This window comes from Camellia sinensis, chromosome 11 (genome assembly GCF_055761805.1).
Source record: "Camellia sinensis isolate YWXY chromosome 11, ASM5576180v1, whole genome shotgun sequence".
Classification (NCBI taxonomy): Eukaryota; Viridiplantae; Streptophyta; class Magnoliopsida; order Ericales; family Theaceae; genus Camellia; species Camellia sinensis.
In genome coordinates this window covers 59,896,476-59,921,836 of record NC_138971.1, presented here as the reverse complement: position 1 = coordinate 59,921,836, position 25,361 = coordinate 59,896,476, and the positions used below count along the sequence as shown (strand labels likewise).

Genomic DNA, 25,361 nt, shown 5'->3' with positions numbered 1-25,361 from the left:
AAAAGCGCGTTTTGTAATAGCGCTTTCACTATTCATCAAATTTTGGGCTCCAAACAGTAAAAACACGATTTGTAATAGCGCTTTAGCTTAGTTTGGGAAATCCGTCTAAACTAGGCCTAGTTTGAAAAATAAGATATAAAAAAGGCTTAATATGGGAAATGCCCCGAATTAATTTTCTTGAGTCCAATAACGCGTGATAATTGCGCCTGGTTATTGATAATTGCGCCTGGTTATTAATTGTGTTGGTCATCCATCCAAACTAGGATTTGCACTAGTATGTATACACTGCACAACTTCAATTGTAGTGACTTCATTCCTTGGATTGGTGTTCACGGTTTAATAACTTGATTCATTCTTGGTGGTCTTCACACATCATACACTTGGTGATCTTCGGTAATCTTCTTCTTCTTCATCGTTGGGTTGGTTTCTTTGTTTTTCATTGCATATTAGTAATATGATGTTACACACTCGGGTTTGCTCATCTTCATTTGGTGGATTCAGCTTTATTGATATGGAGACGACAACTCCGTGGTTGCCGTTGCCGACACCAATACGTCCACCTCCACCTCCACCTCCACCTCCACCTCCATGGTTCCCTACGTTCCTGTCTGCTGATGATGAACAACCTTTGATCATCCTTAAGTTTCTTCAACACTCTCTCGCAATAGAAAAATGATGTATATGGAAAAAACCAAAAGTCAGCTGGATTAAATTAAACACTGATAGATCTATACGTGGTGGTCGAAATAATGTTAGGACCACGAGTTATGGTGGTCTTCTACGTGATTACAATGGTCTTCCCATTTGTGCTTATGTCTCCTCAGTTCTTCCTCCCAAAGATGTACATAACATCTTCGTAGTCGAATTATGGGCCATATGGACAGGTCTCATGCATGCGTTCAAACTGAATATTAAATATATTTGGATCGAGTTTGATTCGTTGAGTGTCATCAAAACAATTAAGAAAGAGCAACAGTGCTTTCATTCAACGGCTAATAGCGGATTGGACCACATTTGGCGACTTCTAAACAAGTTCGACCAATTCGAAATTTCTCATTCATGACGCGAATCTAATCGGGCTGCGGATTATCTCGCAAAGATGGACCTTGGAGCTAATGATGTTGTTTTGCAGCCGGTTGATTTTCCAGAAAGCCTGATCCATATTATCAATGAGGATGCTCGTGGAAAGTTGTACATGAGAAGCAAGAAAGATTAGTTATGGTTTTGTTATAGGTATTAAGTCATTTGTAATATTATTGTACAATCACAATTTGTTGTGTACGTACACCCTCAAATTTGAATATAATATTAGGGTAATGTTTTTATTTTGAAAATTTTCTCAAAAGCAATTAGTGTAAGTGGTTTTTCCAAATAAATTTCCTGTCTTTTTTTTTTTTTTTTTTTTTTTTTTTTGATGTTGTTTCCTTTAATGTCATCACTTCTTGTCTTTAGACTGGAAAATAGGCTTAAGAAAAAATAGCAAACAAAAACCAAGTTCCCTGGAATGAAAGAAAAGGATCATTTGTAAGAAATACTTGTGAAATAGCTCTCATTCACCAACAGTAAAGATGTAATTATTAAATAAAAAACAGAAGCTAATATGTAATTAAGAAAATTGTAAGGAAATATTGTTAATTTACCCTTAAATTTATTTACTTGATACAAGATATTTTGAAGAAATTTACCAATGTATGTTTTATTTAATTTTATTTTGTTAAAGTCGTGAGATCAAAGAATACAATTTCAATTTTGAAATTATATTTTTAAAAATGAAATGCTAATCACTACTAAAGTTGTTATTTTCTTTTTTCATTCTAAGGATAATTTTTTATTCAAAAACTATTAACTTATTTACTAAATCCGTCAACAAAAGAGACCTTCATGGACATTAGTATCATAACATTTATATACTCTAGATCTCTGTTCCAAATTGATTCTACAAAACATAATAACTTAAGATAGCATTATGAATGCATATGACTTGCAATCACTAAACCTCAATCATTACTAAGCATGTTAAATCCCAAGATGTTGGAGAGATTCTGGGCCAACAAGGAATACATGCTTTGGGCTTTGGTATCGGAAAACAACTACTCCTTTGTACGCTGTTCTTGGCACGCCATACTGGGAAAGGACACAAAACAATGGTTGTGATTTCTTTGAAGGGGAAACAATTTCAAACAATGAGACTACCATCATAACAACCATATTGTGTACATGTGTGAAAAAGGCCTTCAAATTCTAAATGATTAAAAAAATGTATAATTTTGCATCTCCAAGAAAGCGTATCAAAGCATGAGAGAGATAGAGGGAGAAGTTCAACATTATTTGAATTCTTTAGTTCAATAGGAAACAAGAACTTCATTAAAAGGTGCTTAATTCACAAAGTCAAAATACATATCCAGATATTGTCTTACGAAATTAGTCAATCACAACATTGACCCAATATTAAGATTTTCTATATTTAGTGAAGAAAATGAAGTTAAAAAAAAGGTACCATAGCCATTTTTTAAGAACCAACAAGGTGTGTGCAAGTGTCAATAAATTGTGTTTCAGATCCATACTAAAAATCAATCAACAAAATCACCCGGTTTCTATTGTTAGATAAATGAATCGGAAGTTGCACTACCTTCCATTCTTCAAAAATGCCAAATTGACGTGCAATGTGTTCAAAATCTGTCTTGTCTTTGTACTGAATGCGCACATCACAATCTATATTACATTCCTTCAGAACATCATCAGTTCCACAGACAAGTCTTGCATTTTTAACCATGTCAGCAAAGTGCTTAACATACTTGTCCTGAAAAAGTGGGGGTTAAAAAATTTAGGCATAAATACAGTAAATTCTGAGTTCACCTCAGATAGCCATTTTCAAATGTATCTTATACCTCCATCAGGTAATTCAGATCCATTGACTTCCAATCAACCTTTCAGCAAAAGTAAAATATCATCGATGCTATAAGAATTGCGCACAAACTAAAATCATATTTTCTATGCAAAAAAATAAAATAAAAAATGCTCACATGCCTGAACACCATTCAACTTAATTGGCTCAAGATATTGTTTAAAATACTGGCCCAAACTAGAACCCTGCAAGGAAATCAGAGTAAGACAAAAATAAGCAAGGTTGTCAGGAAACCATAGCTGTGGGAAACAGTGAATAATAATTAACGTTAAATGTCAAAACTATTTAAAGATGATTATTGTTATAGAAGAAATATGACGATATGTTTACTTTGTCAGGAAATGGGTGAACAAGGTAACGCATGGATGCAAAGGGTGTGTGTGGGTGGGTGCGTGCATGCATGGTGTAACTTCGTTTGTGTGAGAAATAACTAAGAGTCAATCTTCAACAATAAATTTTTATCCTGGTGCCAAATTTCAAAGCAACATACATTTAGAACAATATCTTGAGCAATGACATGGTTCTAATTTTATAGCAATGATAACAAAAAAATGTTTAAGTTTTCTGAGTGAGTAATGTTGTTTCACCAAGTAGAAAATCACTTCTGAACATTGTACATACATGTTCTCCAAAATTATATGTTCTGCACACTTCTGGACGGATAAACTGTCGACCTTTGTGAGTCTCTTTTGACCTCAACCAATCATCCCAATAAGTGAAAAATTATGTCAAAGAAAATGTTCAAAAGAGATGCATTAAAGTAATATGCAAGTATGAACAACAAACTATGACTCAATACACCACAAGGATATGCTTTTGGCCACTTTGGAGAGAGTTCATCCCACGTAGATTTAGCCAGCATCCACCCCAGTCCAGGGAAAAAATCTGAACGGTAAAGCATGTCTACAAAGTGTAAAATAAAGCTGATAAGAGAACAATTTCTCAAGATTTCTGATTTAAAGAATAATCTTTATACGATGCAACATTCATTTGCCTGCTAGAATCAAGTAAAATAATTTCAATCCAAACATGAAAGTTATAATGCCTTCACAAGAACCTTGGAAGCAAAAATCTCCAAAGTAAACTTTTTTTTTAATAGGTCAGTTGAGGAGACTTGAACTGGAATCTATGGAGGGGAATGCGACCTAAGCCACTGAGAAGTCCCTGGGGGACAAAAACTCCTTGGAGTTACTGCAAAATGACTAATAACTGTAACCTCTATGCAGGTTTATCAGTTAGCTTTACATTTAGTTCTAGAAGAATAATTATTTACCGATACAAGCACCAAATGAACTTACAAGGATCCTGCACAAACTGCTTTTGTCCATTGTCATTCCATGAAGAAACAGCCATAATGGACCTATTTTGGATTCATACAAACAAAAGCAAAAAGATAGTTAGAGGTTGCAGACTCCGATCTTGAACTTCAAATAACGAAATGTACTTCATAATAGGACTCACTTATCACTTTCAAGGAGTGCAACTGCAGCCTCAAAATAGTCGAAGAAATCAGGGGAAATTTCCATATCATCTGTATTCCATGGAAATTTATTTTTAGCCAATTGCTTAACATTTCCATTGAAAAATAAAAATAAAAATAAAAATAAAAATAAAGGAGAGAGAAAGTAAAAAAGGCAGCACAAAGCAACATTGTTGCACCTTCAAGTATGATAACTCGACTAAAGTTATGTTTATAAAACAATTGATCCAGTGCCCATTTGTAATGACCTAGAAAACACCAGCATTAAAAGACATCAACAAAGATGCTTAAAGGGGACCTTTTTTTTTTTTTTTTTTTAGTTAGTGACGAAAAAGATAAATCCTTACGTGCAATCTTGTAGTATACAATCATTTCCTCGGGCCTCTCGGTGTGCACTGGTTCATGATCCAAGTGCTGCAACCAACTGAAGTTAGTGTTTAAGCTAGACATATTAACAAAAAGTCTCACAAAAGGGTAGAAATTACGTCATGAAAACATATGGCATCTCTAACACAAGATTTATATGTTTCTTGAAAGGAGCTTTCCATGGCATAAAATTAATAGACAAATGTATGAGTTGATGAAAATTTGCTGAACCATACTCTTGTCATCAGCATTCCTCTCTAGAGAATTAAAATAATTTACCTGCATGTAGGTTAGCTGATTGTAACTCAAAGCCTTACTTTTGACATCAGGATCTTCTCCATCCTACAGAAATTTACTAGCTTTAGCTGTCTTGTCCTTCCTGATCTCTCATTACCAATCAAACATATCTAAACTTGTGTTGACTAGAATCCCTACTTAAAAAAGTACCTGGGATACAAAAAGGGGATACTTTGAAGGAACAGAACTTTGATGTCTGGAGAATATGAAGAATTTTGTAACCGTGAGTTAGTTGAAATATGAGCAAATTAATCAGGAGCACTAGAAAATGCTCACAAATATTAAGCATACTTTAGAATAGATTTGAGAGCCCTTTCAAGATAATTAGCACGGTTACAAGCCATAACCACAACTGCCGCAACTGGAGCCTAATAATTCAGAAAAGAGGGATGCATATGTGATGAGTTTTAAACAGAAAAATAAATAAATAAATAAAATAGAAGAATTAAATTGAAAAAACCTCCACTCCATCCAAACCTGTACTTTGTCTATTATTTTTTCAAGGCCATTCCCTGCAACATGATAACATTATAACTATCAAATTACAAACAAAAATGCACAAGCATACACATCAGTTAAATAAAAAATGTGCAGGGGAATAATGTAACAGGCTCAGAATTTGAGCCAAGTTTTTCAAATTTGTTAAACAACTACACCTCAAATGGTGACCGTGTATTATAATTTATAATAGAGTGCATTGTATATGAACAATACTATCAGGAAAAAAAAAGAGGGAAAAACCAAGCAGCAAAAGCTCTCACTCAGAAAAAAGAGAAGATAGGATCAAAAGGAAGATTCTAGAATAAAAGGAGAGTGTTAAACGTAATGTGGCACCCCAACGAATGTCACGTGCTATAACTATATTATTATTCATCCTTGAATACCCTAAGCCCCGCCTTATGTTATATGCCTACTTGAATTAAAACTTCTTAAGAATTAAAAGTGAGAAACATGCCTTGAGAAGTCAAACCAACGAATATACTTGAGAATGAGTTTGAAAGTATATGTTAATATAGAGCTTCGAACATGGAAATCCTTATGTCTTGTATTGAGAGTTAGGGAAGGACTACTAGGTTGAATTTAGTAAATTTTGAGTTTCCCTATTCACTAATCAAGGAGCTTAAAGATCTCTTAGACTAATGTGCATGCAATTTTGATGCTATATTGTTTTTACTAATCGGGATTAGTGCTAATTAAGTAGAATTAGTAAACTGTAATTGTAATTAAGCTAAGCAAGATTAAGTTAAGCCTTGATTAATTAGAGATTAAACTTGACTAATTATAACTAAGATTGATTGACTAAGCTAATTAATCCTTTGTGATGCATACACACACCTCAACATTTCCTACAAAACAAAAGAGAAGAATATAGAAAGAGAGAGAGAGAGCTCTAAGAGTTTATTTAGGCTAATAAGGATTAAAGAGTAAGCATGATTGGTTAGGACTAAAGCTTGGTTAATTAAGCTAATGGGACAATTAGTAAAATAATAAGGTAAACTTGATTAAGCTAAGCTAAACTAAGCAAATAAATTAGGATTTGGTGAAGCATACACATAGGTGAAGCAAACAAGCACCTTCCTTTTTGTATTATTTAACTTTTGTCTTGCCTTAACTCAATAAAACCAAACAAGAAGAAGAAAATCTGTAGAGTCAAAACAAAAGGAGAAGAAAGAAGAACAAAGGAGACAAAGGAGAAGAAAAAAACAAGGGAAAAAGAGAGGAAATCGAAGAAAAATCAAAGGAGCTTCAATTCGAAGCCTAGAAATTCAAGGAAAATCATTAATAGGTAAGAAATTCAACCCTCTTTCTTGTATTGTTGCCATAATCTAGCTAGAAGATCATCTAAACTAAGTTTTGAGAGATTGAAATTGAGGAAGATAGGAAAGAGTTTGAGAAATAGGAAGGGTTCAAAAAATTTGCAAGAAAATCACGTTTTGATTGGTGTAAACTTTAAATTCATTGCATATGAATGTTTTCCTACAAAATCCACATCATTTATTCATGTTTTGAAGCCTTAAAATCTTGTTTTAAAGGAATGAAAATGAAGAAATTATAGAAATTGGAAGAGAGAAAAAAAATTAAAGAGCTCTTGAATAAAATTTTATTTTTTTGTTAGTTTAATCTTGAAATCCTTGCATACAATTGAGTTTTCATGAATCTTGTATCATACTTTCATGTTTTGGAACATTATACATCATGTTTTGAGTCTTTTAGGTGAAGAAATTGGAGTTAGGAACCTCAAGAACATGAAGAACAACTTCAGCCCGTCCAACCAAGAATTTCCCGCACGTGCCCTAGATTTCCCGCACATGCGGCCCAACCCTCCAGAACCCATTTTGCATTTTGAAATAACCACACGTGCGGCCAGATTTCCCGCACGTGCCCTAACCTTCCCGCACCTTGTCCTGCACGTGCATAACCTTTGTTTCAGCACAACTTCAAATGGGTATATCTCTCACCCAAACTCGGTTTTACATGATTCTTGATTCTAAATTCACGTCCCGGAAGTTTAGTTTTCAATGGTGGTAGTCTCACATCCAAATTCCAAATATACAAAAAGATATGTTTAAATTAGTGAAGGCTGCTTACTTTCTTCCTAACCATTTCATGCTAATTCCTCTCATAACTTAGTTCTTTTCATTTCTTCCTATTTCCTTAAACCTTAAATACCTAAACATGATATTTTTCAATGCATAGTATATGAAACTGATGTGGAATACTTAGGGCCCTTCAACTTACGTCTTTGACACACTTCAACATTCTTCAGGCCTTAATCACCTAGGGTGCTTCTAGCCACGCATTTGATACATGTTTGACACTTGATTTAGATTTGAATTAGGCTTAGAAAAGTCTTGGATAATCTAAGAAAATATTAAGAAACACAAAGTTAAGTTAGAACACCTGAAATGAATTTAGAAGCTTGTTAGTTTAAGTGCTTTCAACGTCTTGCTTATGCTTTGTGTAGGTCAAGTACTCGGAGGGGGGAAAACCTCATTGTTTGCAAGCCATGTGTGAATAATATTATTGTAAAGTTATGTTTGAAATTTTTTTTGTAAACTCGATGATATATCATATTTTGTGAAATCCTTATTTTGCTTCCGAATGAATGTATATCCTATATTTTGATAAATCTATTGCGGCATCCTTTAGATAGTCCTAACTATTGGGGGACAGTTAAATATACCATGGCCATTATTGAGATCTCCTTCGCCACCTGAGAGTGGGTTGTTTAATCGGTGATCAAACCGGTTATTCCTTCGCTTCGCCCTAATGGATGTACCGTGCTATCATGTTTTGATTATGAAATATTATGATGAGAAATGTTCGAATGCTTTTGAAAATATGATATGATATTATGCTTTGCAAATGAGATTGAAATTCATTCATTTACCACTAAATTGTAATATTATTCACTGGGTAATGGCTCACCCCTTTCTCTTAAATATATGTAGGTGATGAAGAGTTGGATTACGAAGAGAAGTTTGAATAGAAACTGGTCTTGTATGGTTGTGCTAGATTTGTAAAGCCTTGTCATATGTGCTTATTTTACCTTGTCGTTTAGACTATGTAATAATGTAAGATAACGATCCAAGAGGAATGAATGCTTTCATTTCATGTAGTTATGCATTGCTCTGAGTGGATGTTTCGAATGGACTTAATATAAACAAATAATGGCTTCCGTACTAAAAAATATAAAAAAAATTGCCCCAATTATCCTAAGACTCCAACTTGTTTTGAAAGTTAGGCCCTTGATAGTCTATGACTACTGGCCGGTCACAACGCCATCCTGTTTGGGACGGGTTGGGATTGTGACACTTAAACTTCTCCCTGAATTAGAACAGAGAGAAAGAATAGGAGAGAGAATCAGGAAGAGAAGCACGCAAGGGCCACAATCCTAATCACACAAAGGTCGCAACCTTAAACAACTGTCAATTTCATTAATTGAAGGCTGCCTAATATAATACCAAAGCCTATTATATATAGGTTAACCTTAATAAAATAGAAAAATTAATAACAAGAAGAAAATAAATATTAAATACTAAAGACTTTAATTTATAAAATTATAAATATAAATTAAGCCTCCACATGGTGGAAAGATATTGTGTGTGAGCCGAATAGTGGGAATTAGGATCCTCTCATTGCTCTCTCTCCTTACCTCCTAACTTGTGACGTTAGAGATGTACCCTAAGATGATTCAACGGTTCAGATCTGGCTATTTAAAAAAAAAAAAAAATTAGAGTGAATCTCCACTGTTGCAAGTAGGAAGGCAAGGAGAGGATCTGGAGTCGAATAGTGGACCTCTACCTTGTGCATCACTTACTAACATCTTTGTACACATGTTTGATTTGATCAAAAGATATCACAACATGCTCACTTAGGATAAGATTTATATGTATGGCCTTTCTCTAGCTGCTTCCTTTGAATGGAAGCAACAGATAAAATCAGAGAGAGAGAGAGAGAGAGAGAGAGAGAGAAATAGCAATCAGAAATATACCATACCTTCTTCTGGGGTCACAATTCTTCCTTTCTGAATGCTAATCTGATCCATTATTAATCGCGTTTGGCTTGTATAATAATTTTCTGATTACACCTGTTATGATCAAATAAACATTATAGGTAAGGAGGGATTGTACAACTAGCACGTCTGGAAGTGATTAAGTTCTCTGAATAACAGATTCCAAGACACCTAGACATTGTTAGGCAAAGGGAACATAAAGCAATCACTAAGCATTTCAAACAGATGAATTATGATTTTTGATTATTCTCATCAAATACCATGTAGATGGATTTATCATATTTTGCTTGCAATAATATGCATAAAAGAATTCACTGCTCTGAATCTACATCAGATTATACAAAGGAGGAACAAACATTGCAAATACAGCACAGAATAGAATGTTCAGTTCCTCATACAGATACATATTATTACATGTACATATTGAGCACAATGTTCACAAACATAACATGTATTATATATATATATATATATACATATATATTAGGGATTCAAATCAAACTACCTAAAAAGGATAAGAATCAAAGCATTTTACCCCTTTTTAACAATGGAGCTTCGACAATGGAGCAATTCTTATTTTTGATTTCGAACTCTGTTGTGGAGTGTGGAATTCAATTCGACCAAGTCAATCAAGACACGTTATGTTATGGTAGTCACCTCTTCTAATCTAACCCCTGATTATTGTGGCTTTTGGTGTGATTGCCGACTTTCCCAAGCCTTTGCCTTTTCAGGTGAGCATATGAGTGAGTGTTCAGGTGAGAATATGAGTGAGTGAGTGAGTGAGCCCATTCATGTTAAATCAGCTAACTTAAATAATTAATATTTTATCTTTTTCATCCATCATATTATCATAAAGAATAATGCTGCACTAATTAGTGTATATATTACTGTATTAATAAATTCATGTGACATAATTTTAAAAATTTTAAATATTTATAATTTATATAATAAATAAGGTCATTAATGATATCATAATACTAGTTGGTATATTAGTGTGTACACTAATTGGTGCAGGTAGCATCATCGTATCATAAAATACTACATAGTGTACTGCTGGATTACTAAATCAGTATTGATAGAGACCCCACAAAATACAACTCCCATATCTGAACCATTCGTGTCACTGGCCCCGTTTGGTATGGAAAAGTGATTATAGCTTATAGTTTAACAACTTATAGCTTATAACTGTGAACATAAGCTGATTTTTGACTTATAAATTAAGTTTCTTTTTCCCCACTTAAAGAATAAGTTGATTTTTGACATATAAAAAATTCTAAACTGTATTGTTAAGCTGAACCAAACACATCAAAATAGCTTAAATTAAGCTAAAAAAATAAGCTGGAAATAAGCCCTACCAAACAGGGTTACTGTCAGACACAATCTAAAAAAAATTCAAACATATTAATGATCAATACATCAGTAATAATCATAGGTCCTCCTTTATGAGTCCCAAACAGTTTTCTACTAAATATGAATAATGCTAGAGACATCAAATATTTTATTAAAAATTTTATCAAATATCTCACATAGATATGAGACCTACATAATATGAATCTCATGTAAATCTCACATCCCTACAATATATTTAGTAGAATTTTTAAAATTTTATTTTTGCTAAATAATCACCGATTGGGAGAGTTGGTTTTAAAATTTCTTTTTATTGATTGGGGAGCCGCACTGAGCTGGTAAGTTAGTCAAGGTCTAAACAGAGTGATTGTATTGTACATAATAAATGGCATCAAAATCAACTTATACAAGAGTTTGATTTTCATTTTCCGTTGGTGAAGAAGAATAGAGCTTCAACTTTGTAATGGCAACGACTGTCTAATGTAATTATTGCCCCCATCTCTCTGCTAAATAATGTGAATGGATGTTGTTTGGGAGGAGATAGGGGATGGACTCCACTGACAGAGCTCATATGCTTGTCAGATAATGTGTTGATATAGCTCATATGCTTATCTTTGGAAGTGTTGATACAGCTCATATGCTTATCATTGGAAGTGTTGATATAGCTAATATGCATATCTGTTAAAATGTGGATACAGCTTGTATGCTTATCTATTGAGATGTTGATATAACTAGTATGTTTATCTATTGTAAAATGGGAAATGTTTAACATGAGTCATTGTCTCATATCAGTGGTTGGCAAAGTTCTGAGCCGTCGATGTAAATTGTGAAATGGATAAGAAAGGGAAATTGAAGTAAAACATGAACATAGTGGTCATGAAATGGAAATGGGTTATGAATTGGTTTATGAAAATTGAACATTTATCACTTGCTAATGTCTTAGTTATTGCTCATACTGTGTTTAGCATATCTCTGCTGGGCGTTGGCTCACCCTATATGGGACATTATTTTCAGGTACAGGTAGTATGCACGTCTAAGGACATAGCTTGGATGATGATAAGAGTTGAAGACTTTTTTTTTTTTTGTTTATTTTGATGTATTACATGTAAATCTAAGCCAAGGGCTTAATATGTATTGAGTTAGCACTCTTCTTTTTGTAACCAAGTGTTAACTTGGAAAGCTGTAGGCTCATAGGGCATTTGCTTTTGTTGTTAACATGTAATACAGTTGTAAGAATTACTCTGATGAATATAAATGGTTGGTTTCTTTTATATCAATGCATGTCTAAAGTGATGGGTTTTACGTATTATTTTGAAGGCATTACAGCCTGTCTTGAGTTCTGTGGTCATTGATCGGTTTATTCCATAGAGACGAAACTGGCCAGAATTGCTCCCAAAAATAACCTCAGTATATATAGATAGTGATAACGAATTTCTAAATATTAATGGTGGTGATGATGATGGTGATAACGATCGCCAAGAAGGCGACGAACTCGAACCACCACAGACGAGGAGGGCTCCGCTCCAAACATATCATACAAGGAATTATTCCATTCACATCATTTAGTGAATTTTTTAAAGATTTTTTTCATAAAAATTATATTTTTTAAGTGTATTTATGTTAGGTTTGTTTAAAAATTGTTTAAAATATTAAAAAAATTCAATAAAAATAATAAAAATATATGAAAAATAAGAAAGTATAATTTTTTAAAAAGGTTTTCAAAAAACTAAAACCAAACAAGTTGAATGGTTTTCTAGGTTATGTGAATGGAATAATTCCTTGTATGATATGTTTGGAATGTGTTCTACATTGCCTAAAATTGTTCTATTTATACTGATTATAAGATTCCAATTTGTCTAACACCTCGATTTTAAAGAGAAGTGTGAATTGAGGCCAAGTTTGGCAAGTTGCTAAAAAGTCAAAAAACTAAAAAGTTACTCAAAAAGTTAAAAAGTTATCACTATTCACCAAAAGTCAAAAATTACGACTGCACAACTTCCAATCCTAATTTTTCCCTATACACTAATTTATATAATTTTTTAATATACATTTTTCTATAAAAAATCAAAAAGTTAATCGAAACATTCATATTTTTTTCTTCAATTTTTTAAAAAGTTAATCCAAACATATCATACAAGGAATTATTCCATTCACATTATTTAGTAAATCTTTTAAAGATTTAAAAAAAATACATTTGGAATACACGTTCCATTCACACAAGGAACAAAGTTAATCCAAACATATCATAAACAATCTTTGATTCCAAACAGCGTATTTAAAATGAAAATCAAAGATTGTTTAAAATACATTTGGAATAAAGTTAATCTAAACATATCATACAAGGAATTATTCTATTCACATTATTCCAAACATATCATACAAGGAATTATTCCATTCACATTATTCCAAACATATCATACAAGGAATTATTCCATTCACATTATTTAGTGAGTTTTTTAAAGATTTTTTTCATAAAAATTATATTTTTTAAGTGTATTTATGTTAGGTTTGTTTAAAAATTTTAAAAATTGTTTAAAATATTAAAAAAATTCAATAAAAATAAAAAAAATATATGAAAAATAAGAAAGTATAATTTTTTAAAAAGGTTTTCAAAAAACTAAAACCAAACAAGTTGAATGGTTTTCTAGGTTATGTGAATGGAATAATTCCTTGTATGATATGTTTGGAATGTGTTCTACATTGCCTAAAATTGTTCCATTTATACTGATTATAAGATTCCAATTTGTCTAACACCTCGATTTTAAAGAGAAGTGTGAACTGAGACCAAGTTTGGCAAGTTGCTAAAAAGTCAAAAAGCTAAAAAGTTACTCAAAAAGTTAAAAAGTTATCACTATTCACCAAAAGTCAAAAATTACGACTGCACAGCTCCCAATCTTAATTTTTCCCTATACACTAATTTATATAATTTTTTAATATACATTTTTCTATAAAAAATAAAAAAGTTAATCCAAATATTCATATTTCTTTCTTCAATTTTTTAAAAAGTTAATCCAAACATATCATACAAGGAATTATTCCATTCACATTATTTCAAACATATCATACCAGGAATTATTCCATTCACATTATTTAGTGAATTTTTTAAAGATTTTTTTCATAAAATTTATACTTTTTAAGTGTATTTATGTTAGGTGTGTTTAAAAATTTTAAAAATTGTTTAAAATATTAAAAAAATTCAATAAAAAAAAATATATGAAAAATAAGAAAGTATAATTTTTTAAAAAGGTTTTCAAAAAACTAAAACCAAACAAGTTGAATGGTTTTCTAGGTTATGTGAATGGAATAATTCCTTGTATGATATGTTTGGAATGTGTTCTACATTGCCTAAAATTGTTCTATTTATACTGATTATAAGATTCCAATTTGTCTAACACCTCGATTTTAAAGAGAAGTGTGAACTGAGGCCAAGTTTGGCAAGTTGCTAAAAAGTCAAAAAGCTAAAGAGTTATTCAAAAAGTTAAAAAGTTATCACTATTCACCAAAAGTCAAAAATTACGACTGCACAACTCCCAATCCTAATTTTTCCCTATACACTAATTTATATAATTTTTTAATATACATTTTTCTATAAAAAATCAAAAAGTTAATCCAAACATTCATATTTTTTTCTTCAATTTTTTAAAAATTAATCCAAACATATCATACAAGGAATTATTCCATTCACATTATTCCAAACATATCATATAAGGAATTATTCCATTCACATTATTTAGTGAATTTTTTAAAGATTTTAAAAAAATACATTTGGAATACACGTTCCATTCACACAAGGAACAAAAACAATCTTTGATTTTCATAAACAATCTTTGATTCCAAACAGTGTATTTAAAATGAAAATCAAAGATTGTTTAAAATACATTTGGAATAAAGTTAATCCAAACATATCATACAAGGAATTATTTCATTCACATTATTCCAAACATATCATACAAGGAATTATTCCATTCACATTATTTAGTGAATTTTTTAAAGATTTTAAAGATTTTAAAGATTTTTTTCATAAAAATTATACTTTTTAAGTGTATTTATGTTAGGTGTGTTTAAAAATTTTAAAAATTATTTAAAATATTAAAAAAATTCAATAAAAATTAAAAAAATATATGAAAAATAAGAAAGTATAATTTTTTAAAAAGGTTTTCAAAAAACTAAAACCAAACAAGTTGAATGGTTTTCTAGGTTATGTGAAGGGAATAATTCCTTGTATGATATGTTTGGAATGTGTTATACATTGCCTAAAATTGTTCCATTTATACTGATTATAAGATTCCAATTTGTCTAACACCTCGATTTTAAGGAGAAGTGTGAATTGAGGCCAAGTTTGGCAAGTTGCTAAAAAGTCAAAAAGCTAAAAAATTACTCAAAAAGTTAAAAAGTTATCACTATTCATCAAAAGTAAAAAATTACGACTGCACAACTCACAATCCTAATTTTTTTGTATACACTAATTTATATAATTTTTTAATATACATTTTTCTATAAAAAATAAAAAAGTTAATCCAAATATTCATATTTCTTTCTTCAATTTTTTAAAAAGTTAATCCAAACATATCATACAAGGAATTATTCCATTCACATTTTTCCAAACATATCATACAAGGAATTATTCCATTCACATTATTTAGTGAATTTTTTAAAGATTTTTTTCATAAAAATTATACTTTTTAAGTGTATTTATGTTAGGTGTGTTTAAGAATTTTAAAAATTGTTTAAAATATTAAAAAAATTCAATAAAAATAAAAAAAATATATGAAAAATAAGAAAGTATAATTTTTTAAAAAGGTTTTCAAAAAACTAAAACCAAACAAGTTGAATGGTTTTCTAGGTTATGTGAATGGAATAATTCCTTGTATGATATGTTTGGAATGTGTTCTACATTGCCTAAAATTGTTCCATTTATACTGATTATAAGATTCCAATTTGTCTAACACCTCGATTTTAAAGAGAAGTGTGAACTGAGGCCAAGTTTGGCAAGTTGCTAAAAAATCAAAAAGCTAAAAAGTTACTCAAAAAGTTAAAAAGTTATCACTATTCACCAAAAGTCAAAAATTATGACTGTACAACTCCCAATCCTAATTTTTCCCTATACACTAATTTATATAATTTTTTAATATATATTTTTCTATAAAAAATAAAAAAGTTAATCCAAACATTCATATTTTTTTCTTCAATTTTTTAGTTTAAAAAAATAAAAAATATACTTATTTAAAACACCCCAAACAACCCTTGAATTTTTCAATTTGATGAATTCTCAAATTTATGTATATTTGTATTACTCTTAAACTGCTTGTCTTATTTTCACTTGAATAAAAAAATAAAAAATGTGATGTGCATCAAGATTGCCACCGTTTTTTTTAATGAAGGTGCGCCCTAGGGATGGCAATTTCAACCCGGCCCGACGGGGACCCGACCCCCCGTCCCCGATAAGAGTGGTTTTTTCCCAAAAAATACCCCTGACGGGCCGGGGATGGTATTTAAAAACAAATCCCCAGTGATATTTGGGTCGGGGACGGTGATATATATTTCATCTCCCGCCCCGGTTATCCCCCGATTTATATATTATAGTTTATATATATATATATGTATGTTTGGTTTGGTTACAGGCTGTAAACAATAATATTATATATTATATATCTGTAAACTTATAGCTCTTATCTATAATATTATATTATATATATGTTAATTGTTTACAGATCTACAACTCTCTCTTACAGACTCTCTCTCTCTTCTCTTCTCTCACTCTTTCTTCTATCTCACCCTCACCTCACTCTTCCGATTGTCCTTCTCTCTCTCTCTCTCTCTCTCTTCCCTCTGCCGACACCGTTGCCTCTTCCAACGCCCCTACCTCCTTCGTCGACTCGATCTGCCGACGCCGTTGCCTCTGCCGTGGTCATCGTCCCTCAGTAGCTTTTCACCGATGTAGATTTGCTCGATCTGCCTCTGCCGTGGCCATCTCTCTCTCAGATCTGTCTTATTCTATCAAATTTTTTTTTTTTTTTTTTTTGTGTAGTTGATCTGTTCTCTGTTGTTAATGATCTGTTGATGTTGAGATGTTGTTGATTTTTTTTTTTTTGATGTTGTTGATGTTGCATTTGAGCCCAAATATTCTGTTGATGTTGTTTTTTTGGCCGGGGATTTTCGGGGTCGGGGAAACCCGATCCCCGTTAGGGGGCGGGGGTGGGGGTGGTAGTTGGTTCCCCGTCGGGGACGGGGACGGGGACGGGGACGGGGGGAAGTTCTGCCATCGGGGATCGGGGACGGGGAGGGTGATCCCCGGCCCCGCCCCGCCCCGTTGCCATTCCTAGTGCGCCCTTCAATTCCAACTCATTTGATGTGCATCAATATTCCCGCCATTTTTTAATGAAAGAGAGTAGTAGAATTTAGAATCCCCAAATCTCATGGGGTTCACATGGACTTAAAAATGAAGAAAGTTTAAATACTTGCTCCCTTATTCTTAATACAGTAGTGATAGAGGCCTCGAATTTGGCTCGAATACCGTTTTTTTTTTTCCGGCTGTTATGTGTATTAATATATATTTTTAAAAGTCTAATATAAAATATTACACATTTCGCACCATCTCATCATATAAAATTATATGAAATTAATAAAATTTAACCAACAGTTTAACTGATCAGTCAATTTTATTACTTAATCGGTCCAACTTAATTGACTGATCAGTCAGACTGTTAATTAAAATTCGTTAATTCTGTATAATTTTATACGATGAGTTGGTATAGGATGTCTAGTTTTTTGGCACACCCCTACACATAACTACCTTTAAAAAAAATTAAGAAAAAAAAAAAACGAACACAGCCTAACAAATAAAATAAAATTAAATTAAAAAAAATTGATCAGTCAATTTTATTACCCAATCAATCAAATCCAACTCACTTATAAAATGTTTAATTTTTTAGCACACCCCTATATATAATCACCCCTATAAAGAAAAGAGAGAGAAAAAAAAAAAAACCACACTAACACAGCTTTGAAAAAAATAAAAATAAATAATAATGAATTTCGAGGCAAATTCGAGGCCTCAAATTCGAGGCCTCGACCATTTTCCTTCTTAATATTAAATTTTACGGTCGTGCTAGGGAGCTCGAAAATGAGCTCCCCGAATCCCCCTAATCTAAAAACGACGTCGTTTCGACGTTTGAATTTTTTTTTTTTTTTTGCAGATCAGAAGAAGGGAGAAGAAGAAAGAGGAGGAGGAGGAGGGGGAGGAGGAGGAGGAGGAGGAAGGAGGAGGGGGAGGGACTGGAGGGGGCCCAACAAATGGGGCTGGAGGCGGAGGCAGGGGGCGGAGGCAACGAGCTGACGATCGGCGGAGGCGACGAGCTGCTGCTGCGACGATCAGCGGCGGCGAGCTGACGATTGGTGACGGCGGAGGCACAGGCGACGATCGGCAAGCTTTCTCCCTCTCTCTTCTCTTTCTCTCCCTCTGCAGACTCGAAGGAAAATGGAAGGAAGAAGACTCGAAAATGGAGGAAAAAAAGAAAAAAAAAAGGCTAATGCCCAAAACGACGTCGTTTTGGGCATTAGGGGGATTCGAGGGGGCAATCTCTCGAGTTACCAAACATTATTCTAAATTTTACTAGTCAATTTATTACAATTTTGGTCGAGATATAGTGGGTATTTGGAAAGTGGATTTTTTTTGTAGATTTTTTTAGTTATAGGATATTATTGGAGAAATTTTTTTTTTTGTTTGGAAAGATAGTTAGGTTTTTTTTGTGGTTGGATGTGATATTTGTGAGAAAAAAGTAAAATGATTATGGGGTTTGATGTGATATTTTATTTGGATTTGTTTTTTTTTTTTTTTTTTTTTTTTGTAACCAATTTGTCTTTTGGTGAAAAAAAAAACCAAAAAAAATCTTCCCAAACACTGCCTATGGTTCTTCTGTTAACAGAAATTGTCATACGAGACTCATATTAGATATTTTTTTTAATAAAAGAAAACAAGTAATCTAATTTCATTTTAATTTACTTTTTTTTATTTTTTCACTATATTTTTTCTCCCTTCTATATTTCTAACCCCATTAGGGAATGGGTAGCCTATGGCTGTAAATTTAGAAAATAAAAAAGAAACTATTATTAAAAAAAATTATAAAAGAAAAAAGAAATTACATTTTGCCTTTAAAATGTCATATGTGGGGGTTTTATGATAATTTTTTTTTTAATAATTTTAACACCAAACGAACAAAAAGAACACAATATAAGTTGATTGAAAATGTAAAGGATTAATTATTATAATTAAAAAAAAAAGAAATCAAAATGAGGAATTTAATTTAAATTGCAGATGAAACAAATGAAAACGTGTCCTTCAATCCCAACCCATGCATACACAAACAAACAAACCCAAAAAAAAAATAAAAAATCCCAACCCATGTGATGTGCATCAAGATTCCCACAATATTTTTTGTGACCAAAATTAATAATAGTCTTGCAAATAATTTTTTTGAAAGGGCAGTGATAGAAAGTTCTAAAATTATAGTTTTAATATGAGCTCTATTAATGTGACAAATTAAAAAAAAAATTATACAAGCCAAAACATCATATCACGACGTGGGACTGCCATTAAAGCTCTCAAATTAGAACTCTCAAGCATTATTGTTTTTGAAAAAATCAACAATGTTACATCTCCCAATTTATCATTCTTATTTTGATAATTTGAGTCGTTTTGCTACATTTGTACCATTCATAGACTTTAATGAAATCGAGGGCTGTGATTTTATTAACCAAATGAGAGAAGCAATAAAGAAAATCGACAATGATTATATTAAAAATCTCCAAGAGGGAGGCAATGTGATTGAAATGTCGAGCTCTACCAACGTGAATTCTAGCAAATTAGAGAATAATTCTATCATCTTTACTAGTAATTTCTTTTTCCCATTATACCCAGTTGATTTTGGGTGGAAAAAACCGAGAGGAGGGAGCTTCGCTAAGTTACCATTCAAGAATTCAATTAATTTTCGACCTAGGAGATTAGGTGTTGGCATTGAAGCTTGGTTTTTTATGAAAGAGGACGACTTGGCCAAACATGAAGCCAGCATAGAGTTCCTCGCATTTGTTTCCCCCGATCTCGGGTGCACAACATTTTCTTCCTAGCTCCCTGTAGATGTACAATAATTGCTACATGTATAAAATCTTAACTACACAATCTTATTAAACTACGAGTTAAAAAATTTATTTGATTTGACATAAATTTAAGGGTCCTGTTGCAGTGTGCACCCTAAAGAGTTGCACATCATATGCACCTTCATTATTGGCCATTGGATTACACAAATACATCCTGACCATTGAATTCTTTAATTTTGAAAAATTGGACCACCGGAGAGCAACCGGTTGACCATCTCTCTTCTTCTTCCATAGGGTATTCTCTCTCTCTCTCTCTCTCTCTCTACTTTCACTCTTTCGTTTCTCTCCCTCCCTCTCCCTCTGCTACTCCCTCCTTCGAGTGATCTCTTCCCTTGCTCCTCTCTCTCTTCTCTCTCTACTGCACTCATTCGTCTGTCTTCCTCTAGTTTGACTGACTGCAAATTCTAAGTGGCTATTCGGTTTAAAACTCTAATCTAACCCAGTGAGCCTCTTTTTGGTTTGTAAGAAAACGAAGGAATTTTTTTTTGAAGAGCAATCAACAAGGTATGCCTCCCTCTGATTATTTCTGAAACCCTAAACCCTCTTCTAAAACTCTCTTCTTCCCATTTTTTACTCTCTGTGTATATTTCTGAAATCCTCCCTCTTCTAAAACTATACTCTCTGATTGTTACCCTATTTTTTGTCTCTAGTGCTATCTGAATTTCTATTCCAGTCTCTCTTGGCTCACACTGATTCGAAATTTGTACTGAAGTAAGGCTTGGTAATGATTTTGTTCTACTTTGCTGTTTATATATCTCCGTTGACATTCTTAATGAAATAATCCATTTTTACATTAATTAATATAGTATTTTGTAACCATATTGTTGCTTTCATGACTTGTTCTTGAGTTGTTGCAAAATATTTCATAAGAAATTTTGGCATTAAAATTATAGGTGTAATTATGTTATTTGAATTTTGATTGCATTTAAGATGTTTGTAAAAATGCCTAGTTTGTTAGAAATTTAAACAAATGTATTTTGGAACTATATTTTCATTGCATTTAGATGTTGAAAACTTGTGATTGACTTTAACATGTTCTCCGAAGATTTATCCCAAAATATATTTAGTGATATTCACATGAAGCAACTATAACTTGTGGTTGGGACCTCCCAATTTGTAAGTGTTTTTGGTAATGTTTAATACTTGTTGTTCTAGTTCAATTAAATAGCCATCTCAAGTAAATCATTTGTTTAATTGGTTTTTAAAAACATTCATACATACATATATATATATATATATATATATATAAGTGAACGTAGTTCACATAGAATAGAAATACCTCTAAAAATGCTAATCAAATAGTGCTTGAACTTCACTTGTATCCTTGTTTAAGCATGAGCAGTTGACAAGATAATGGGGAAAAGACTCCAACCATTAAAAAAGTGTGAAAAGCTAAAAAGAATTGAATTATATGATTTTAATCTTAGCTAAAATGCAGTCAACATGCTTATGTTGAATAAAATGAATTTTCTCTGTTAACGATTTTAATTTTAATTTTCAATCCACATGAAGCTTATGTTTAATAAAATAAATTTCCTCTGCATACTTTTTTCGAAGTGTATTGATGCTAAGATAATCCATGAATTACTGTCTTCCCTCTAAGCGTGGAGGCTTTCCTAGCAACCATGAAAGATTATTGTCAAACTTTAGGATTGAAGAAGTGGAAAGTGTGAAAAAGGGAAAATTTTGAATTTTTTTTTTCCCCTTGTTGTTTAGCACGATAAATGATAATGTTGGAAAATGTAAGATTGTTAAATTTTGTGTACAACCCATAGTAACATGGTAGGTTGCTTTTTAATTTCTTGCAAAATATACATAAATGTTTCTTGCAAAAAATAAACAATATCTTTTTCACTAGTTTGTCACTTTTGATTTTTGGGTCCCGTTACCATGTGCACCTTATATCTTAACCATTGAATCTCCATAAACTAATCTGAGCCATTGAATAATGTAATGGAAAAAACTTGAAACCTTCTCAACCAGTTGCTGTCTTGACTTAACAGCTCCTCTCTCTTTCTCTGTTGGTCTCTCTCTCTCTCTCCTGCTCTCTCATGTTTTGATTGCATTTTTTTAATTTGAAAAATGATTTACAAACATAATTGTTATACAAAATGTCACAAAAGCAATGTCAAAACAATATGCTTGAGCAATCATATCGTTCAATTTTATGTATGAATTTTATATTCACATAGCATTAATCGTTTTATTTTCCAATAGTGCCCTTTTTAAAACCTTATCAATGAAAATAACTTTTCAATTCGTAATGCTAATAGTGTTTTGTTTATTTCCTGGTCTAAAACCAAAAATGACCCAAAAATGCAAAGACAAATTTTTTTTATTTTTGAACGAAAATACAAAGACAGTTGGGTTCATATAATATGGTCATTCCCCATTTGAAGTCTGCTTTCTATTCTAGGAATTGGAAGAGGTTATGGTCTCTTTTTTTAGTCCTAGTTAAAACTTAAAACCTACTTTGCAAAACATGGGGACTTTAACGTAATTGCGGATCCAGTGGCAATAATTGTGGAATATATATTTAAAAAATAATAAATTATCTGTTTATATTCAATCTATAGAAAATTTGTAGCTCAAAGTAATCTTGGATTGGATTTATATGCAGTTTTGCAATATATGATGAAAGTAAATGTATTACTTCAAGAGCTAAATGATTATATTTGTGTGTGTTAGTGTATTTGGTTTAGATTATGTTTGCTCAAACCAAACCAAGCCTTAAGTCCCATCAAATTATATTTACTCAGTGATTTTTAATTCATTTTGTCATTTTTTTTTCTCTTGTTTATTTATTTTCTTTTGCGTATCAAATGCTAGTTTACTTATGAATTGCACACTATGTACACACATACATACATATATGCATATGTTCTAGACTATGTGTTTAATGAGTTGAATTATATGTTGTTGTGTGTGTGTGTGTGTTTTTTTTTTTGTTTTTTTTTTATTTTTTAAAGCAAGCAACAAAAGCCTTTATATGTTGTTGGCATGCTAATGTGTGCCCCTACAATCAAACTCAAGTTTTGGCTTGGTCGATATCTTTTGATAACCTTACTAATAGAAAAAAGGGCAAGATGCTCTAGGAATCTATCTTACTAATAATAATAACCAAGGGCCTTTTATAAGCCATGTCATTGTAAAGCTACAACTTAGAGTAGGCCTTACCTTCTATGAAATACAATTTCATGCACTTTGCACCCCTTTACTTTGACCTAAGTTTCACCTTGTTTTTAGTTTCAATTGTGACAATCAAATGTTTACATAGTTTTGGTCAAGTTTCAATGTCAATCCTCTATCGAATATCTCCCATCAACTTTGATGGGGTGTAAGCATATGAGTGGATGACACTTTCACCCCCAAGTTTCACTTTAGTGTTTAATGAGTTGATTTATATTGTAAAGTAGCTCAAATTGTCAGAAGTCATGTTATTGGGTTACCTTGTCTATATTCTGCTCTGTTCTCTTTTAAATTGTATTATTCTAGTCATGATTTCTTGAACTAGTAAATTGTTTGGTTGAGTTGTTATTTAATTGGAGCCTCGACTTGAAATTTTTGTTGAGCTGGTTTGTTTGAATAGGAAACAAAACAAAACAAACTGAAAGACTAAAATGCTTCGCCTAAGAAAATTACTCCTTTTAATGTTATCTTGTAAACTTTTTTTGGAGCTTTATTTGGTATGGATCGGACAATTATTTGCTATGTTTGATGAGGCAGTTTGTAATGGTGGTTTCTAGGTTTGGTTCTATGTATCCATTGTTGAGCTTTTTGAAGGTATACATAATGTTGTAATTATTGAAGTTATCGTTACTTGGCATTTTTTTTTTTTTTTTGTTTCTTTGAGATTCATATGTTTGTGGAATTACAGGTAGTGGCTGATCGAGTCTGTCTTAGTCTCTTGCCTACTAGTGAGGGTAGTTGGGTTACTGCTGTAAGGGCATTGAGGTATTTTTCTCTAATTATTTTATAGTTCATACCTCTTGATGGCTTATTCATTCCTAGCGCCTTAATGTTATACATTTCTACGCCATGCTACTTTTTTGGGTTTAAACTTCTTTCACAAAGTGTTCAAATGACCACTGAAATTTGAATTTCATTCAATGTATGTATTCTATCCTCCCAAAACTACTCTATTATTAGCCTAATAACTTTGCCTTTGCTGCGGAACCTGTTATTGTTTGTTTGGGCATTCTCTCAAGTATCATCACCAATCTCATCTAGGTAAATCACAGGTTTTGAATTCGATGCATCTGTCTATGTTTGGTATAAATTGACGGGTTCTGTTTAAGTGTGCAACCCTCTTAAGGTTGTACACCATATGCACCCTAAGTATTAACCCTTGGATTAGAAAGAAATGATCAGGACCATTGAATTGTTTAATTGGGAAAAATGGAAACCTGGGCAACCGGTTAACCCTTTCGTCTCTCTCTCTCTTCTCTCAGCAACTCTCTTTTTCTTCTCTCATTTTTCTTCTATTTCTCTCTGTTGCTCTCACCATTTGTGTAAGGTTCACTGTGTAACCCTTGATTTCCAGCAACAACAACCAGCCTCTGTTGGGTTTCATTGTTGAATCTCTGTACTACAGTTGATTTCCATCGACAAGATAATAAGGCATTTTCTTCAACCAGATATCAAGTATGGAGCTCTGTCTCTCTGTCTGTCTATCTCTTTGTCTGTCTATCTCTCTCTCTCTCTCTCTCTCTATATATATATATATATATATTCGCCCTCTTTACTTTAGCGATTTTCCCTAAACCCTAAACCCTCATCCTAACTTCAACCCCTGTACAATTCCCTAAACCCAAAACCTCTCTATCTGCAACAATAACGTCTATCCTTTTCTCAATCGATTTCTGGACTAATTAGTTTTTTGTTGGGAAGGTAAAAAAAAGAAGGTAAATTTTGGCCTTATTTGTAGACTAAGGAAATAGACGTTAGTAAAAGTTTTTTGTTGAAAAAAAAGGGGGGTAAAATTTGGACTAATTAGTTAAATTACAAAATTAATAAAATTTTGTGAATCTCTCATCATAATCTTAAATTAATCCAAATATGGGATAGAATACACAATTATGGTTTATTGAATTGTTCATGTTTTAAAACATTAGATGAAATGAATCAAAGATCTTGAGCAACCAACTTCCAGTTAAATGTTAGCTATAAATTATGCGTCCTTATTATTTCTAGCTTCGATTCACATTTTCACTGTTAAGTGTTAAGAACTTAAACTTGTGAAGTCTTGCAAATCATGGGCTTGATAGTTTTGATTTTTTTTTTTTTATGTCAATTGT

The 25,361-nt window shown here is 32.2% G+C and overlaps 1 protein-coding gene across 3 annotated transcripts; it reads right to left on the bottom strand.

Annotated features, from left to right (window-relative positions):
• Window positions 1-1,799: 1,799 nt before the first annotated feature.
• On the bottom strand, window positions 1,800-10,416 carry LOC114309099 (alpha-1,3-mannosyl-glycoprotein 2-beta-N-acetylglucosaminyltransferase). Of its 3 annotated transcripts, none has more exons than XR_014343947.1 (16): window positions 10,100-10,416; window positions 9,549-9,639; window positions 5,526-5,560; window positions 5,340-5,416; window positions 5,199-5,244; window positions 5,031-5,093; window positions 4,733-4,799; window positions 4,565-4,633; window positions 4,367-4,436; window positions 4,204-4,265; window positions 3,719-3,808; window positions 3,527-3,621; window positions 3,024-3,090; window positions 2,889-2,927; window positions 2,630-2,800; window positions 1,800-2,124 (listed from the first exon to the last, which is right to left on the bottom strand). XR_014343947.1 is itself a non-coding variant. In XM_082893981.1 (16 exons), the coding sequence occupies exons 2-16, from the start codon at window positions 9,595-9,597 to the stop codon at window positions 2,017-2,019; spliced, it is 1,104 nt and encodes a 367-aa protein (XP_082750107.1). In that variant the 5' UTR covers window positions 9,598-9,639; window positions 10,100-10,416; the 3' UTR covers window positions 1,800-2,016. The 3 variants fall into 3 exon arrangements, 2 of the variants coding, with proteins under 2 accessions (XP_082750107.1, XP_082750108.1); XM_082893981.1 differs by having other exon boundaries at window positions 3,028-3,090; XM_082893982.1 differs by lacking the exon at window positions 1,800-2,124 and having other exon boundaries at window positions 2,337-2,800.
• Window positions 10,417-25,361: the final 14,945 nt, after the last annotated feature.

Coding starts and splice junctions, on each gene's coding strand:
- LOC114309099 (XM_082893981.1), bottom strand. CDS start 9,597: ATGGATCAGATTAGCATTCAGAAAGGAAGAATTGTGACCCCAGAAGAA. Junction 3,809..4,203: donor GCAGTTTGTGCAGGATCCTT/GTAAGTTCATTT, acceptor TACACTTTGTAG/ACATGCTTTACCGTTCAGAT. Junction 2,125..2,629: donor GCATTTTTGAAGAATGGAAG/GTAGTGCAACTT, acceptor GTCCTTTCCCAG/TATGGCGTGCCAAGAACAGC.